Source organism: Narcine bancroftii, chromosome 1 (genome assembly GCF_036971445.1).
Source record: "Narcine bancroftii isolate sNarBan1 chromosome 1, sNarBan1.hap1, whole genome shotgun sequence".
NCBI lineage: Eukaryota > Metazoa > Chordata > Chondrichthyes > Torpediniformes > Narcinidae > Narcine > Narcine bancroftii.
The window spans coordinates 153138957-153154909 of NC_091469.1; the positions used below are offsets into that span (position 1 = coordinate 153138957).

General features: G+C 42.1%; 1 protein-coding gene across 2 annotated transcripts in view; it reads right to left on the minus strand.

Moving 5' to 3' along the window:
• Positions 1–992: 992 nt before the first annotated feature.
• Positions 993–15953, minus strand: part of fam193a (family with sequence similarity 193 member A) — a 120247-nt gene continuing 105286 nt past the window's right edge. For both annotated transcript variants that reach the window (XM_069942166.1, XM_069942155.1), the window contains 2 exons: positions 12338–12419; positions 993–2299 (listed from right to left, as the gene is read on the minus strand). In XM_069942166.1, the coding sequence (XP_069798267.1) occupies positions 2206–2299; positions 12338–12419 (176 nt within the window). In that variant the 3' untranslated portion in view covers positions 993–2205. The remainder of the gene's footprint in view (positions 2300–12337; positions 12420–15953) is intronic.

Here is a 15953-nt window from a genome sequence, read left to right on the forward strand (position 1 = left end):
TTCGGCACCAGCAAGGTCTGCTTCTGCTCTGTAGTGTTTCATGGAACAAGAGAATGTGCTAGATTTTGGATGAGGCAGTTATATCAGAAGGGTGTCCTACGACCCCAACACTCCAGTGGAGGAGCACATTCAGCCAGAGCCACTTCGATGTAGATTCTTGAACCACCTTTTTTCAAAAAAAAACTTCTGCCAAATAGCTTTTCAAATAGGGAAACAGATAATTATTAATGGTTCTGCTTTTTCCTGTTCCCAAACTTCCTCTTTTCTGCCCATTGATATTCAGCAACTGTTTGAACAACTCAAAAGGTACAAAATCCCCATCCATTCAAATGATCCTCTCATCAGATATTCAATGGTTTAGACACCTTTTGCGAGGATATCTAAAACGGCACTCTATTCTGGAGTAGTCAACCAAATTATTTTTATGCTTACCTTGTTTCCCAGCACATCCTTCCTTTGCACGGCACAGAATCAATGCGGACCAAATGTTGAATTACTAATGTGCTTTCCTGCACAATATTGTGATTTTCAGTCCTATTCTGGGGACCAGAGCACAAAATCTAGACGGTAACACTGCTGAGAAACGATTGCACTGTCCAAGGCAAATTCCTTTGAAATGTCGCATGAGGTACTGGTAAGACCATAGAAGGTTAGAATCATAGAGCATTACAGGACAGAAAACAGGCCCTTCAGTCCTGTGCCAAACTATTATTCCACGTAGTTCCACTGACCTACACCCAGTCCATATCCTTCCCATCCATGTACCTGTCCAAATTTTTAAAATTGACCCCTCAGGTGGCACCTCGTTCCACACTCCAACCACTCTCTGTGTGAAGAAAATCCCCCTAATGTTCCCCCTAAATTTTTCCCCTTTCACCCTTAACTCACGTCCTCGGGTTGTAGAAGATTCACCACAGAGCTTGGAATAGGAGCAGAGGAGTTGTCTCATGGTTGGACCAATTTTTATCCCCCAAATTAACTTAAAAACATACTGCGTTTTGGTGGAAACTTTATGTATGTAAAACAGCATTTTCCACATTTCAGTTATAAAACAATTCATTGGCTCCTTCACACTTCAGGCCTTCTGAAGTTGAAAAGAGTCTGTATAAATATGTTCATCTTTGATCACCTCGGTGTTTCACATTAAGGTTTATGTAAACTCAAAATGCTGAAATCTCTCTGTTGCTCCACTCTTCCTGAATTTTACCACATATTATATCCACATCCCCTCAATCTTCCTCCTGTCTGGTCAGAAATACAATTCCAAACAGGACATTTGAGAAAAAGGCAAGACAGACGTTCACATTTCTGCCATACTACTGTATTCCATCTTTCAAAAAGAAAGACATGATTTTTTTTAATATTACTTAACAATATGTTAAAAAAGTAGCCAGTTCCGGCTTCAGTGTTAATACAATTATACACTCTATAACAGGTCGATAGTGTGAGCATTGTTCCTTTGAATTCATTCTGCAAGTATTCTTACACAAGCTGGCTACAAGTCAGAAATCAAACACAATATAGCGCAACCTTGTACACTTCAAACGGTGAGTCTGTGAAGGAGACTGGGCTTTCACCATCCAGTTTGGTTTGAGTGTTTCTTTCCTTCAAACCTTCGAGTCGGAGGAACGCTGGAGCTTGGAAGAGCAAAAACTGATGCTGTCCATTCCCTTGTCAGTAGTCGGACTGTATGTACAGTGTTGAATGCAAGATGCAAATAAAACGTCGCAGCGGATTGATGCAAAGGAGAGAACAGTTGATTGACCTTCCACCTGGGGCCGTGGAAAGCGGAAGTGCCAGAGCTAGAAGGCTGTACGAGCTCCAACCTGAACAGGTCAAGGCTATTGTTGAGCAAGTTCCACTCACAGACTACAAACACACAAGCAAACAAAAAAAAATTCAGGTAAGGAGAAAGTGGATCAACGGCTGGCCAACTCTCTCTCCGTACACTGCAACAAAGTCAGCAGGTCCAAGGCGCTCTGCACCCTGTCCCAGTGCAGAATCTTACACAGCAGTGGGGGGGGGGGGGGGGGGGTTGAATGGCAATGGTGAGGGAAGGGGGAAGAGGGTTTAAAAGGCAAGGCAGTTCCAGGACCAACAACCTGGTTAGCTCTCAGAGCAATGTAGTACTGTGTATCCGAGTGAGAGAATCTGGGAGGGAGGGGGGAGGGGAGGGTTTGCGTGTCGGTTCCTTCGGGGAAACGATCAGTGAGCAGCAAACGTGGTTTTCTTCAAGCTGAAGTTGGACCAGTTGATGGAGAGCCTCTGTCGGTTTTGTCGGGCTGAATCTAAGCAGAACCTAGAAATGGAAAGGAGAACGTGCCAAGGGTGAGACAAACTCAGATAGAGTTAATTAAATGCTTACTGAGAATCAGTCATTTGGAAGAATGCCCATGTTCAGCCTCAACAGCTTTGGGCTACCTGATCAGCTAATATTTTAATTTTTGAGTCAAACCAGCAAACATCACTTGGTTCATCAGAGTGCTTGACCAGAAGCAGAGGCACTGCTTATTTTGCTCTTGCCTGAAGTAAAGCCACCTAAAACAACACCATGGGTTAAGCACAGGATTCTGTTGACACCGGTGGTTAAGAGAAAAAACACACAAATGCTGGAGAAACTCAGCAGGTGAATTTTGACTGATGAAGCATATATTGATTTTAAAGATACAATTGCCCTTTAAAGATACAGCCATCATCATAAAGTAGTACCTTTCTCGGTACTACTTTTGGGTAGAAGGTACATAAACCTGCAGTCCATCACCTCGAGATGCAAAAATCAGGCTCTTGAACCTCCCCTTGTTACACTAATCAATAGCCACTTTCAGGTGCAGATCATGTGCCGGCAGATGAGGCTAGGGGAGTGCAGCTGGGATGTTCAGGTGTCCACGGAGAAGACGCCTTTCTGTCACCTGAACGTGCCAGCTGAAGGAGAGCCGTGTCTGAGCGACCGCCGGCTCCTGTGAACTGTGGCCGTAGTCCCACTGCTGCTTTCAGGTGCAACGGGGGATTCTCCGAGCCGGAGAATATACCTACAGGAGGAGGGTTAGGTAAGTGCTCCTCCTGGCCAGGTTCTCCACTCTCAGGTGGCCACCCACTGCCACATTGAGGCAGAACAGGCGGCTTTACAGTCAAGTATTCTGGCCACCTGAAAGAGGCTAATGACTGCTCCAACACCACAAAAGGACAGTCTGCATAATTTAAAATTACTTTTTTCTTGCAAGATGGTAAGTGTGAATATTTATTATCTTTCGTGGACATAATTCTTTTCTTAATAAAATACCTGTTTGACGGCAGCCAGCAAAAGTTTCAATGTAAATCCACATCATACAACATGCACGACAATAAACTCGTTGTCATTTGAGGCACCTGAACCGTGGCAATTTAGCAGAGGTGACTTTTAAATCTACCCTGCCATTTAAATGGATTTACAATGCCCTTCAAATATTTGGAACAAAGACATTTTTTAATCCTTTATTTGACCCTGTGATCCACACTGTAAATTTGTAATCAAATTTGTAATCCTAGTCCTAGTGGGACTAGGAGGGTGGGGATTTGCTACGGCATAGACTAGTAGGGCCGAACTGGCCTGTTCTGTGCTGTAAGTGGTTATATGGTTATATAAACAATTCACATGCGATTCGAGATTTTATTCAAGGTTGCTTGAATACATTTTGGTTTGACCATATAAAAAAATCACAGTATTTTTAATACATGGTTCCCCGCATTTCAGGGCCCAATAACATTTGGGTCATACCAAAGGTATCTCTTTTAGCCATTGTACTTTGCTTGGAATGACTGCTTGAAATCATAGATATCACTAGGTACTGGGTACCTTCTCTGGTGATGCTTTGGCAGACCTTTATGGCAGTCATTTTCAGCTCCTGATTCCCTCAAGTTTTTTCTTCAGCACATCGAAGGTAATCGAATTTCGATCAGGTGACTCAGTTGGCCATTAAAGAATTTTTCAGTTTTTAAGCTTTGAAAAACTCCTTTGTTGCTTTAGCAGTATGTTTGGGATCATTGCCTTGTGGTAGGATGAAGCACCATCCAACAAATTTGGAGGCATTTGCTCAAACAAGATGTTTTCTATACACCTCAGAATTCACTTTGCTACTGCCATGTGCAGTTGCGTCATCAATGAAGATAAGTGCACCAGTACCAGCCATACATACCAGACCATAACACCCAGATGAGGTGGTATGCTTTGGAACTTGGGCGGTTCCTTTACACATCCACATTTTACTCTTGCCATCACTCTGATACAGGTTAATTTTGGTATTGTCTGCCCACTAGGCCTTATTCCAGAATTCTGCACGGTCTTCTCGGCAAACCGCAATGTGGCCATACTGTTTGCGAGAATGTGAGAGTGAGCGAGAGCGTGGGTGAGCGAGGGAGAGGAATTACACTCACTAGTGTAGGAAGAATCTTTTTGTGGCACTTTGGTGCAATATCAAAGAATTATGCACAATGTCATTCCATAGTCTCATGGTGGCCACCCTTTTCAATTCCCTATCCCATTCCTACGGTCTCATGCACTGCCAGACTGAGACTATCCTTAGTGGACAGTAGTCATTGACGTCCACATTAGCTTCTTGAAGAGGGTTTCTGATCTGTCAGACAGGTGTTTGGGGATTTTTCTTCATCAGTAGTGTAGTTCTTCCTTGGCCGACCAGGCCCTTTGCAATTACTGAGCTCACCAGTATGCTCTTTCTTCTTTATACTGTTCCAAACAGTTGATTTTGTAATCCTAAGGTTTGAGCAATATCTCTTACTGTTTTATTCTTATTTTTCAGCCTCATAATGGCTTCTTTGACTTTCTTTGGCACAACTCTGGTCTTCAAGTTGAAAAATGGCAACTAGACTCCAAAGGTGATCAAAAACTTCGAAGACTAGCTCTCTTACACCTGCATCGATGAAGCAATTAAACAAGCAAATACCTGTGAAGCCAGATGTCCCAAACGTTATGATGCCCTGAAATGGTAGAGCTATGTATAAAAAGTGCTGTAATTTCTATATGCTCAGATCAAAATGTATACAAATAACCTTGAAGTAAATCTAGAGTCATGTATTAATTGTTTGATTACAAATTTAAAGTGTGGAGCACAGGGGCAAATAAATGAAAAAATGTCTTTGTCCCAAACATTATGGAGGGTACTGTATATCAGTAGTGAATTAATATCATTGCAAAATATTGCCTGAAACAGAGTGAAACATGAAAGTTTGCAGATGCTGTGATTGTTGTAAAAACAAAAATACTTGGGAACTCAGCAGGTCTCACAGCGTCCACAGGAGGTAAAGATGTGTAACCTATGTTTCAGGCCCGAGTCTTCTGTCAAGGTATGAGCAAAAAGCAGCCAGGCACCTGAATGAAAAGGTTGGGGGAGAAGGAAAGGAAGGGCAGGGATAGGAGCAGAGGCCAACATTGGATATGGACAGGAGAGGATTGATTGGGGGAGGAGCGGAGGTAGTCTGTGAATGCAGAGCTGGAAAAAAGGAGACAGAGGGAAAGGGAAAGAGAGAGAAATAGAGGACAGGAGAAATAATGATTTGGGTAGAGGAGATTTCTGGAGTGTCGGGAGGGGGCCAATGAAGCCAAAGAAGTTGATGTTAATGCCATCTGGTTGGGGGGGGGGGTGTGCTCAGTCACAATACAAGGTATTGTTCCTCCAATTTGTGGGTGGTCTGTCTGGCAGTGGATGTGGGCATGGGAATGTGGGGGGAGGAAGGAGAGAGAGAATTGAAATGGATTTGCAATGGGAGATCCCTGCTATTGCAGAGCTTGAGCACATTGCAGGTGGGACTGAGCAGGATGGACATCATCCATGGGTAAAAAAGGCTATTATCGAGACCAAGTCTCACACCCAAAACATTGACTGACCATTTCTACCCCTGGATGCTGTTGGACTTGCCCAGTTCCTCCAGCAGTCCCAGCATCTGTGGCCTTTATTTCCAGATTTAGCAAATGGTTGAGTTATAAGCAGATGGAGTAAGTATTCTGTATTTAAAACACATTTTGATCAGTTCGTAAACAAGTGTTCATGCAAACACCAAATTTTCCCCTCAACTTTTATTTGTTACCCTCAGTCAGAAAGAAGTAACATCTTTAATTTTAATTACTGGCAAGGATAATACAACACTGAAGTTGCAGGAGGTTGGGGAGTGAGATCACAACATTGTGAAGTAAAACTAAATTGCTGGAAGAACATCAGGCACCATCAGTGGAGAGGCAGAGGGAGAGTTGATGTTTCGAGTTACATCAAGACGAGGTGTAAAGGGGAGGTAGCCAATATAAAGAGGTAAGAGTGACAGATGAGGCAGGGGCTAGTTAATCACAGAGGGTGGTGAGTACATGGAATGAGGTGCAAAAGGAGGTGGTAGAGGTGGATTCAATTGTAATGTTTAAAAGATATAAAGGATATGGATAGGAAAGACTTGGAGAGATATCTGCCAAATGAAGACACATAAAGCAACCAATGTCCCATGGGGGGCACAGTGGAGCAACAAATCTAGTGGCGGCTTCATATCCTAACCCCTGGTTAGGCTTTGGGGAGTTTGATCTCTGGTTGCTCTGGTTTCTACATGTTCTGATTGGTCAGTTCAGGGGTCACAGTAAATTGCTCCATATAGATGGGAATAGAATTTGAGATAAACTGATGGGAATTGAGAATCAATGCCAGATACTTGGCGGTGATTTGGTGGGCTTGAGGGCCCCCTTCGAATGCTTGTTTATTACCAAATAACCTATGTAGTATATACAGGTATGTGCCACTTAATGTCCGTTCGGGCAACATCCGACCACATATACATCCGTGGTCCCATGATTATTTAGTTACCACAACCAAGTTTGTAGCAATTTAGAAAAAGCAATCGTTACCTATAGGAAATTGTATACTGTCGACCAGGGGTCCCCAATGTGGTTAATATCAACTCCTGGTGGGGGGGGGAGAAATCTATGGGATTATCCTCTGTTTGCGCAAAAGCCACACTGTGATTCTGGGAAGACATGGGATTATCCAAGGGGCCGATAAATGCCAGAGGGTCAAGGGGAAGGAGGGGGGGGGGCGAGCGATAAACACCGGGGGGGGGATGGGTGTGTGTGTGTGTGTGTGTGGAGTCGATTGAACTTCCGTGGTGGAAGGCAGGGGCTTATCAATGGAAAATAGCGCCTATGGCAGTGGTGGCCAACCTCTTGTGAGAGTGGACCTTGGTGGCCGTCATGTTGTATTTGGCTTCAGCCTTTGAATAAGTTGAGAATAAATGGTAGGACGGACGGAGCAGAGAAGATGTACATGTCTTTGTATCTTTGCTAGCCCCCTCCCCCAACACCCATCCAGTGTCACCACCACCCTCTCTCCATCAACTAGCACCGCTGCCACACCTCACTCCTGGGATTCCATGTTTGGGGTTTCATGAGGGATCAAGTATTCCATGAAGTGGTCAATGGTCTAAAAGGTTTGGAGACCCCTACTGTATACCCAAACTGATCTATCTGTCCCGCTCTTTCTCCACAGCCCTTTATCGATCCCCACACTGATGCCACTGCTCTGCTCCCTGCCCACAGCCCCATGTCAGTCCCCACACTGATCCCACTTAACTATTTACAGCACAGAAACAGGCCAGTTCGGCCCTACTAGTCCATGCCAAACATCATCTCCCACCTAGTCTACTGACTCACTTGGCCCATAACCCTCCACACCTCTCCTGTCCATATACCTAACTAACCAATCCTTGAATATTAATCTCACCTCTACCAGTATTGCCAGAAGTTCATTCCATATCCCCACCACCCTCTGCGTGAAAAAATTTCTCCTTTTCCCCTTTTACTCTCAATCCATCCCCTTTGTTTGAATCTCCCCCACTCTCAGTAGAAAAAGCCTATCCACATTGACTCTATCCGCCCCCCTTATAATTTTGAATACCTCTATCAAATCACCCCTCAACCTTCTATGTTCCAGGGAATAAAGTCCCAGCCAGTTCAACCTTTCTCTGTAACTCAAACCCTGAAACCCCCGGCAACATTCTCGTAAACCTCCTCTGCACTGTCTCTATACTGTTTATATCCTTCCTGTAATTCGGCAACTAAAACTGCACACAATATTCCAAATTTGGCCTCACCAATGCCTTCTGCAATTTCAATATAACATCCCAACTGCTGTGTTCTATACGCTGATTTATGAAAGCCAACATACCAAATGCCTTCTTCACCACCTTAATCAACATGTGATTCAACTTTCAAGGAATTATGTACCATGACTCCTACATCCACTACACTCCTCAGTTGTCTACCATTTAACTTGTATGATCTGTTTTACTTAGTCCTACCAAAATGTAGCACCTCACATTTATCAGTATTAAACTCCATCTGCCATCTATCAGCCCACTCTTCTAACTGTCCTATATTACCCTGTAAGCTTTGATAATCTTCTTCACTGTCCACAACACCACCAACCTTTGTATGATCTGCAAATTTACTAATCCAATTTGCCACCCTACCTATCATCTAGATCATTAATATATATGACAAACAGCAGTGGACACCGGCCTCCAAATCGACAAACAATTTTCCATCACTACTCTCTTTCTTCTTTATACTGTTCCAAACAGTTGATTTTGTAATCCTAAGGTTTGAGCAATATCTCTTACTGTTTTATTCTTATTTTTCAGCCTCATAATGGCTTCTTTGACTTTCTTTGGCACAACTCTGGTCTTCAAGTTGAAAAATGGCAACTAGACTCCAAAGGTGATCAAAAACTTCGAAGACTAGCTCTCTTACACCTGCATCGATGAAGCAATTAAACAAGCAAATACCTGTGAAGCCAGATGTCCCAAACGTTATGATGCCCTGAAATGGTAGAGCTATGTATCCAACCATTGTTGAATCCATTTCGCTACTTCATCATTAACACCTAATGCTTTCACCTTCCTTACTAACCTCTTGTGGGGAACCTTATCAAAAGCCTTACTAAAGTCCAAACAGACAACATCCACCACCTTCTCCTCATCAACATTTTTAGTAACCTCGAAAAACTCTAAGATTTGTTAGACGTGATCTATCAATCAATTGACTACTACGAATCAATCCCTGTCTTTCCAAATAGTTGTGTATACCATCTTTAAGAACACTTTCCATTAATTTACCCACCACTTATCAGGTCTACTTTTGGATCCTTTTTTGAACAGTGAAACAACATGAGCCACCCTCCAGTTCTCTGGCACTTCCCCTGTGGCCAGTGACATTTTAAGTATTTCTGTCAATGCCCCCACTATTTGTTCACTAACCTCCCTCAGGGTCCTAGGGAATATTTTGTCAGGACCTGGAGATTTATACACCTTGATCTTTTTCAATATAGCCAACACTACCTCCTTATTAATCCTTATATTATCCATGAGCTCTCTACCATATTTCTTCACTTCATCTGGCTCAATATTCTTTTTCTTAGTGAAGCCGACCCCCCTCATCTTCAAGGGGTCCAATTTTATCCCTCCCCATTCTTTTACTTTCAATGTACCTATAGAAACCCTTTAGATATATTTTTACTTTTCATGCCAAAGCTGCTTCATATCTCCTTTTAGCCATTCTAATTTCCTTCTTAAGTTTTATTTTTACACTCCTTATATTTCTCAATCAGTTCATCCATTCCCTGCTGTTTACACGAAGTTCTCAATATCCTTTGAAAACCAAGGCTCCCTACAGTTTCTAACCTTTCCTTTAATCCTCACCAGGACAGACCAACTCTCAGAACTTCTCCTTTGAATATCCTCCATTTATCTGCTACATTTTTCCCTGAAAATATCTTCACCCAATCCACACTCTCCAAATCTTTTCTCGTCCCTTCGAAATTTGCTTTCTTCCAATCAAGAATCTCAACCTTTGGTCCATCTCTATTCTTTTCTATCACTAGCCTAAAACTAATAGAGATTACAAAAGGTGTAGTTTTAAGGCTTTTGAAGAATATAAAGGTGGATAAGTCTCCGGGACCGGACGGGATCTTCCCCAGGACATTGAGAGAAGTGAAGGAGGAAATAGCAGAGGCTCTGGCAGTAATTTTCCAAATGTCATTAGATATGGGGATAGTGCCGGAGGATTGGCGCATTGCGCATGTGGTTCCGTTATTTAAAAAGGGTTCAAGGAGGAAGCCTGGCAACCATCGGCCTGTAAGTTTGACGTCTGTGGTAGGTAAATTAATGGAGAAAATTCTTAGAGATAGTACTTATAAACATCTGGATAGAGAGGGTCTGATCAGGAGCACTCAACATGGATTTGTGGGAGGAAGGTCATGTTTGACCAATCTGATTGAATTTTTTGAAGAGGTGACTAGGAATGTGGATGAGGGTAGCGCAGTGGATGTTGTCTATATGGACTTCAGTAAGGCCTTCGATAAGGTACCACATGGAAGGTAAGTTCGGAAGGTGCAGTCTTTAGGTATAAATTTTGAGATAGTCAAATGGATTGAACATTGGCTGAAAGGGAGAGGCCAGAGAGTGGTAGTGGATAATTGTCTGTCAGGTTGGAGGCCGGTGACCAGTGGTGTGCCTCAAGGATCTGTATTGGGCTCATTGTTGTTCGTTATATACATTAATGATCTAGATGATGGGGTGGTGAATTGGATTAGTAAATATGCAGACGATACTAAGATAGGTGGAATAGTGGATAATGAAGAAGGTTTTCAAGGATTGCAGAGGGATTTGGGCTGCTTAGAAAAGTGGGCTGAAAAATGGCAGATGGAATTTAATGCTGATAAGTGTGAGGTGCTTCATTTTGGTAAGAAGAATCAGAATAGGACATACGTGGTAAATGGGAGAGCATTGAGGAATACAAAAGAGAAGAAAGATTTAGGAGTAACGGTACATCGTTCCCTGAAGGTATAAACTCACGTGAATAGGGTGGTGAAGAAGGCTTTTAGTATGCTGGCCTTTATCAATCATTGCATGGAATATAGGAGTTGGGAGGTGATGTTGAGATTGTAGAAGACGTTGGTGCGGCCTAATTTGGAGTTCTGTGTGCAGTTCTGGTCGCCTAATTATAGGAAGGATATAAACAGAGTGGAGAGAGTGCAGAGAAGGTTTACCAGAATGTTACCTGGGTTTAAGCATCTGGAGTATGGGGAGAGATTGGACAGATTGGGTCTTTATTCTTTGGAGCGTAGAAGGTTGAGAGGGGATTTGATAGAAGTATTTAAGATTATGAAAGGGATAGACAGAATGGATGTGGATAGACTATTTCCGTTAAGAGGAGGAAAGATTAAAACAAGAGGACATGAGTTAAGAATTAAGGGGCAGAGGTTTAGAGGTAACATGAGGGGGAACTTCTTTACTCAGAGAGTGGTAGCCGTGTGGAATGATCTTCCGGGAGAAATAGTGGCGGTGGAGTCAATTGTATTATTTAAGAAAAGGTTGGACAGGTATATGGATGAGAAGAAGATGGAGGGTTATGGGCATTGTGCAGGGAGGTGGGACTAGAAAGAGGTGTTTGGTTCGGAGCGGACTAGAAGTGCCTAATGGCCTGTTTCCGTGCTGTAATTGTTATATGTTATATGTTTAATAGTATTGTGATCATTAGACCTAAAGTGTTCCCCAACACAAACCTCTATCACCTGACCTACCTTGATACCTAATAGGAGATTCAATACTGCCCCTTCTCGATTCGGTTCTTCTCTGTATTGATTCAGAAAACTTTCTTGAACACACTCTACCCTATCCAGCCCTCTTACTGTAAGGGTCCCTCAGTTAATGTTTGGAAAGTTGAAATCTCCCATAACTATCACCTTATGTTTATTACATATATATACGCAATCTCCTTACAAATTTGCTCCTCTAATTCCCTTAGTCCATTTGGTGGTCTATAATATACTCTCATTAATGTATTCATGCCACTGCCATTTCTCAATTCCACCCAAATAGCCTCACTGGACGATACCACAGCACTGCTGTCATGTGTTAACAAGCAATTCAACTCTTCCACCTTTTATCCCCCCCTGTTCTAAATCTAAAATGCCTAAAACAATGGAATCCTGGAATATTTAACTCCAGTGTCCCATATAGCTTTGCTAAGTATATATGGTGTTCGCACAACATCCACATCACTAACGCCCAATTTCACAAAACATATTGGGGACGTTAAGCGGTGCATTCGTGTACTGAAAGCTGAATTTAGGGAGAACACAATATGTACAAGTCAGTCAGTACCTATGCCACTGGCACAAAAATAAACTTGTCCCTTTGTATCACTTACAGGAATAAAGTTCCTCTTTATGAAAATAGTTAAAAATTACAGCTCCCTCAGCCACAGACACAAGACTATTAGTGGCACATTTTAAACCACCACATTTTGTATTACCTCTTGAAGTATTCGACTTCTCTCTCGGTTTCATCCATTTCCACACTGTCCAAATCAATGTCTTTTGGGAGGAACACATCATCTATTGGAATTTCAAAAAAAAAAAAACACCTTGACAAACTAATAAATTTGAGGCAGATATTATCACACAAAATTTTATTATTACCTGTGATGATGTGTGGAAACTGGTAGACATAGAATATAAAAATCCAAAGCACAGTACAGGCCCTTCACCCCACAATATTACGCAAACCTAACACACTAAAACCCCAGTATCTGGAATCTATGGGGATTAGCAGATGCCGGGTAAGAGAATTTTCTGTTTGCTTGAGATTGTGTGTTGTGTGATTGGTGAATAACGGCGAGGCTCTCCATTTTTAAACTTCCTTATTTTTTTACCTGTTCATTTTCCATATATTTTTTTTAAACAGGTTGCTTGAGGCTGCTGGTTGCTTGAATTCTGGATAACAGGGCTTTTACTATAACTTACTTACTCTAATAAACTGCCGAGAATTTCCCTCATACATAACCCTCCATTTTTCTCTTATTAGATCCTATTGTACCTGCCTCTACCAATGTTGCCAGCACTCCACTCACCACTGTGTCAAAAACTTACTTCTTACATCCCCCCTGTACTTACTCCCAAAACTGTGCCCCTTTGTGCAAACCATTTCAGCCCTGGGGGGAAAAAAGTCTCTAGAGGTATTTAAGATTATGAGGGGGGTAGATAAGAGTTGATGTCGATTGGCTTTTTCCCTTGAGGGTAGGAGAGATTGAAACAAGAGGTCATGAGTTAAGACTTAAGGGGCAAAAGTTTAGAAGTAACATGAGGGGGAACTTCTTCACCCGGAGAGTGGTGGCCATATGGAATGAGCTTCCGGGAGAAGTAGTGATGGCAGGGCCCATTTTGCCATTTAAGGAAAAATTGGATAGGGATATGGATGGGAGGGGAATGGAGGGTTATGGGCAGGGTGCAGTTAGGTGGGACAAGAGGAGAGTACTTGGTTTGGCGCGGACTTGAAGGGCTGAGATGGCCTGTTTCCGTGCTATAATTGTTATATGGTATATATGGTTATATCAACACAATTAATGCCTCTCATCATCTTATACACCTCCATCAGCTCACCCATTATCTGTGGCTCCAAGGAGAGACTTTCACTCGATTTATTCTCGTAAGGTATGCTCTCCAATTCAAACAAAATCCTTATAAGTCACTCTGCACTCTCTCTACAGCATACACAAGCTTTCTGTAATGAGGTGACCAGAACTGAACACAATATTCCAAGTGGGAGCTTATCAAACTGCAACATTTCCTCACAGATCTTGAACTCAATCCCACAGTTAATGAAGCCAACACACTGTGCAGCTTCTTAACAACACTATCAACCTGTGGAGCAGCTTTGAGTATCCTGTGGACAGAGACACCAAGATCTCTCAGTTCATCCGCACTGCTCAGAGCTCTTCCAGTAACATTACATTCTGCCTTTAAATTTGACCTACAAAAAGTGACCACCATACTTTTCTAGGTTAAATGCCATCTGCCACTTCTCAGCCCAGCTCTGCATCCTATCAATGTCCCTTTGTATCCCTCCAGTCTATCCACAACACCAGCCACTTACGCGTCTTCCTCATCCAGGTCATTTATAAAAAATCTTTTTTTTTTCCCAATAAGAAACCAACAAGACCATGTAACAAGAACAGCTTGTTGCACCTCAGTCGTTTCTCATCAACCAATTCCCACACTGCTCTGAAAGTTGGTCTCAATATTTGACTAGCAAACTGACAATACATCCACAGAACTGGAAGGACAACATTTTTTACCCCTCACCTGGGATGATTATTGTAGAAAAAGTTATTCAGGTCTTGGAATAGTTGAGCACACCAATTTAGCCAATGCATTAAAATCAGTGATGAATTGCCATGGTTAAGAATTAATGTAAACTTCTATTTTCTTAAAATCATCCATTTACATTTTATTGCTATTTCCAACTGCACTGAACTGTTTTGTTTGTTATGTGTGAACTGAGATGCAGTGAAAAGCTTTATTTTGCATGCTGCCCAGCAAGCATTTAGAACAGCAGTACAAAATATGTAGAGAGGATCGTATTAGGGAGAGATAGTTCAGTTAAAAATATAGAAGGGCAGATTAATTTTATTCATGAGTGTTCTGAAAACAACAGGAAAGAAACTGAGAAAGGCGAGCAAAAACTGGAACACTTTTTCCACTATAGTTTATCTGCATCTCCTCATCCTTGCTAATCTGAATAACATAATCATTAAACTCAATCTTGAACATATAAATTGAAACATGGCTTTTGTAAAACCAATAATTTTAATTAAAATGGAGCTACACAATCCTGATAAAGGTTTTCAGCCCAATGGGTCGACTGTCTATTGCCTTCCCTGGATGCTGCCTGACCTACTGAGTTGCCCCGGCATTTTGTGTGTTGCTTAAGTTTTCCACTGTCTGCAGTCTCTCTCACTTGCCTTCATTTTAATTAAAACAGTGGACAGGCGTTAGGAAGTGGTTTCTTGCTTGAAAGTTTGTGCAAAAACTTAGTATACTTCTCCTCAAATCAGTCTATCAACCAACTTTGCTGCAAAATGGTTCCACTCAATTCAAAAACTAATCTCAGTGCCTCCTCTTGTGGTAGAATCTGACTGTAACTTGACGTGGGCCAAAAGTTTATGACTGGCAATCATTCGGCTGTGGCTTTGAGTCATCAATTAATGCAAAGATTAGAAAAAGAGACACTGACGTACAAGGAAAGGGAACAAGAGAAATGCATGGAATTTAGTACTCCCGCAAGAGTTATTTCCAAATGAATTCAGATCCAACTGTAATGCAATGAAGAAATGGCACATAACAATTCTTTACAGGGAAGATTGGTGGGGTGTTAAAACTCCCATTTTTACACTTCAGTTTCAATGACAGACAATGGGAAAATGTATCGAAAGGAACAGTCTGCTCAGTGGTCATTACTTGACTTAACCATATAACCATATACGGAGCAGAAACAGGCCATGTCGGCCTTTCGAGTCCGTACCGGTTCACTAGAACAACTCCACTAGCTTAAACCTCCCGCTCACCACCAATTACCCTCCAACCCCCTCACCTCCATGTACACGTCCAACCTTCTCTTAAATGACTTGCATTGCCCTGGACCAATAATCTAAGGCACTAATTTAAGTCTGATATGACAGATGAAAAATGTAATTAAAAAAACAAATTCAATGTTAAACTACTGAATTCTAATGCCCTTACTCCAGTTTAACGTACAGGACTAGACAGCAGCTATTCTCAACCTTTTTTGGGCAATGGCTCCCTTAGGACTTTGTCTAAAATTTATGGGCCTCTTTCCCTGTGAAGCAGTCAAGTTTTGGTTTCTTCCTAACTTCTCTCCTATTGACTAGAAAAAAAAATTACCGATATGTTACATAAGGTGAAAAGAAAACAAGGCTTTTACTTAAATGTGCTCCTGGGGGTTGGGGGGTCATCAGGCCCCCGTTGAGAAAGCCTGCCCAAGGGTCACCAACACTGCTGCATCCCAAATTTCTTGTCGGTATTGCAGCAGTTAGGGATAGATGATAAAAAGCTGGCATTTTAGTGACAATC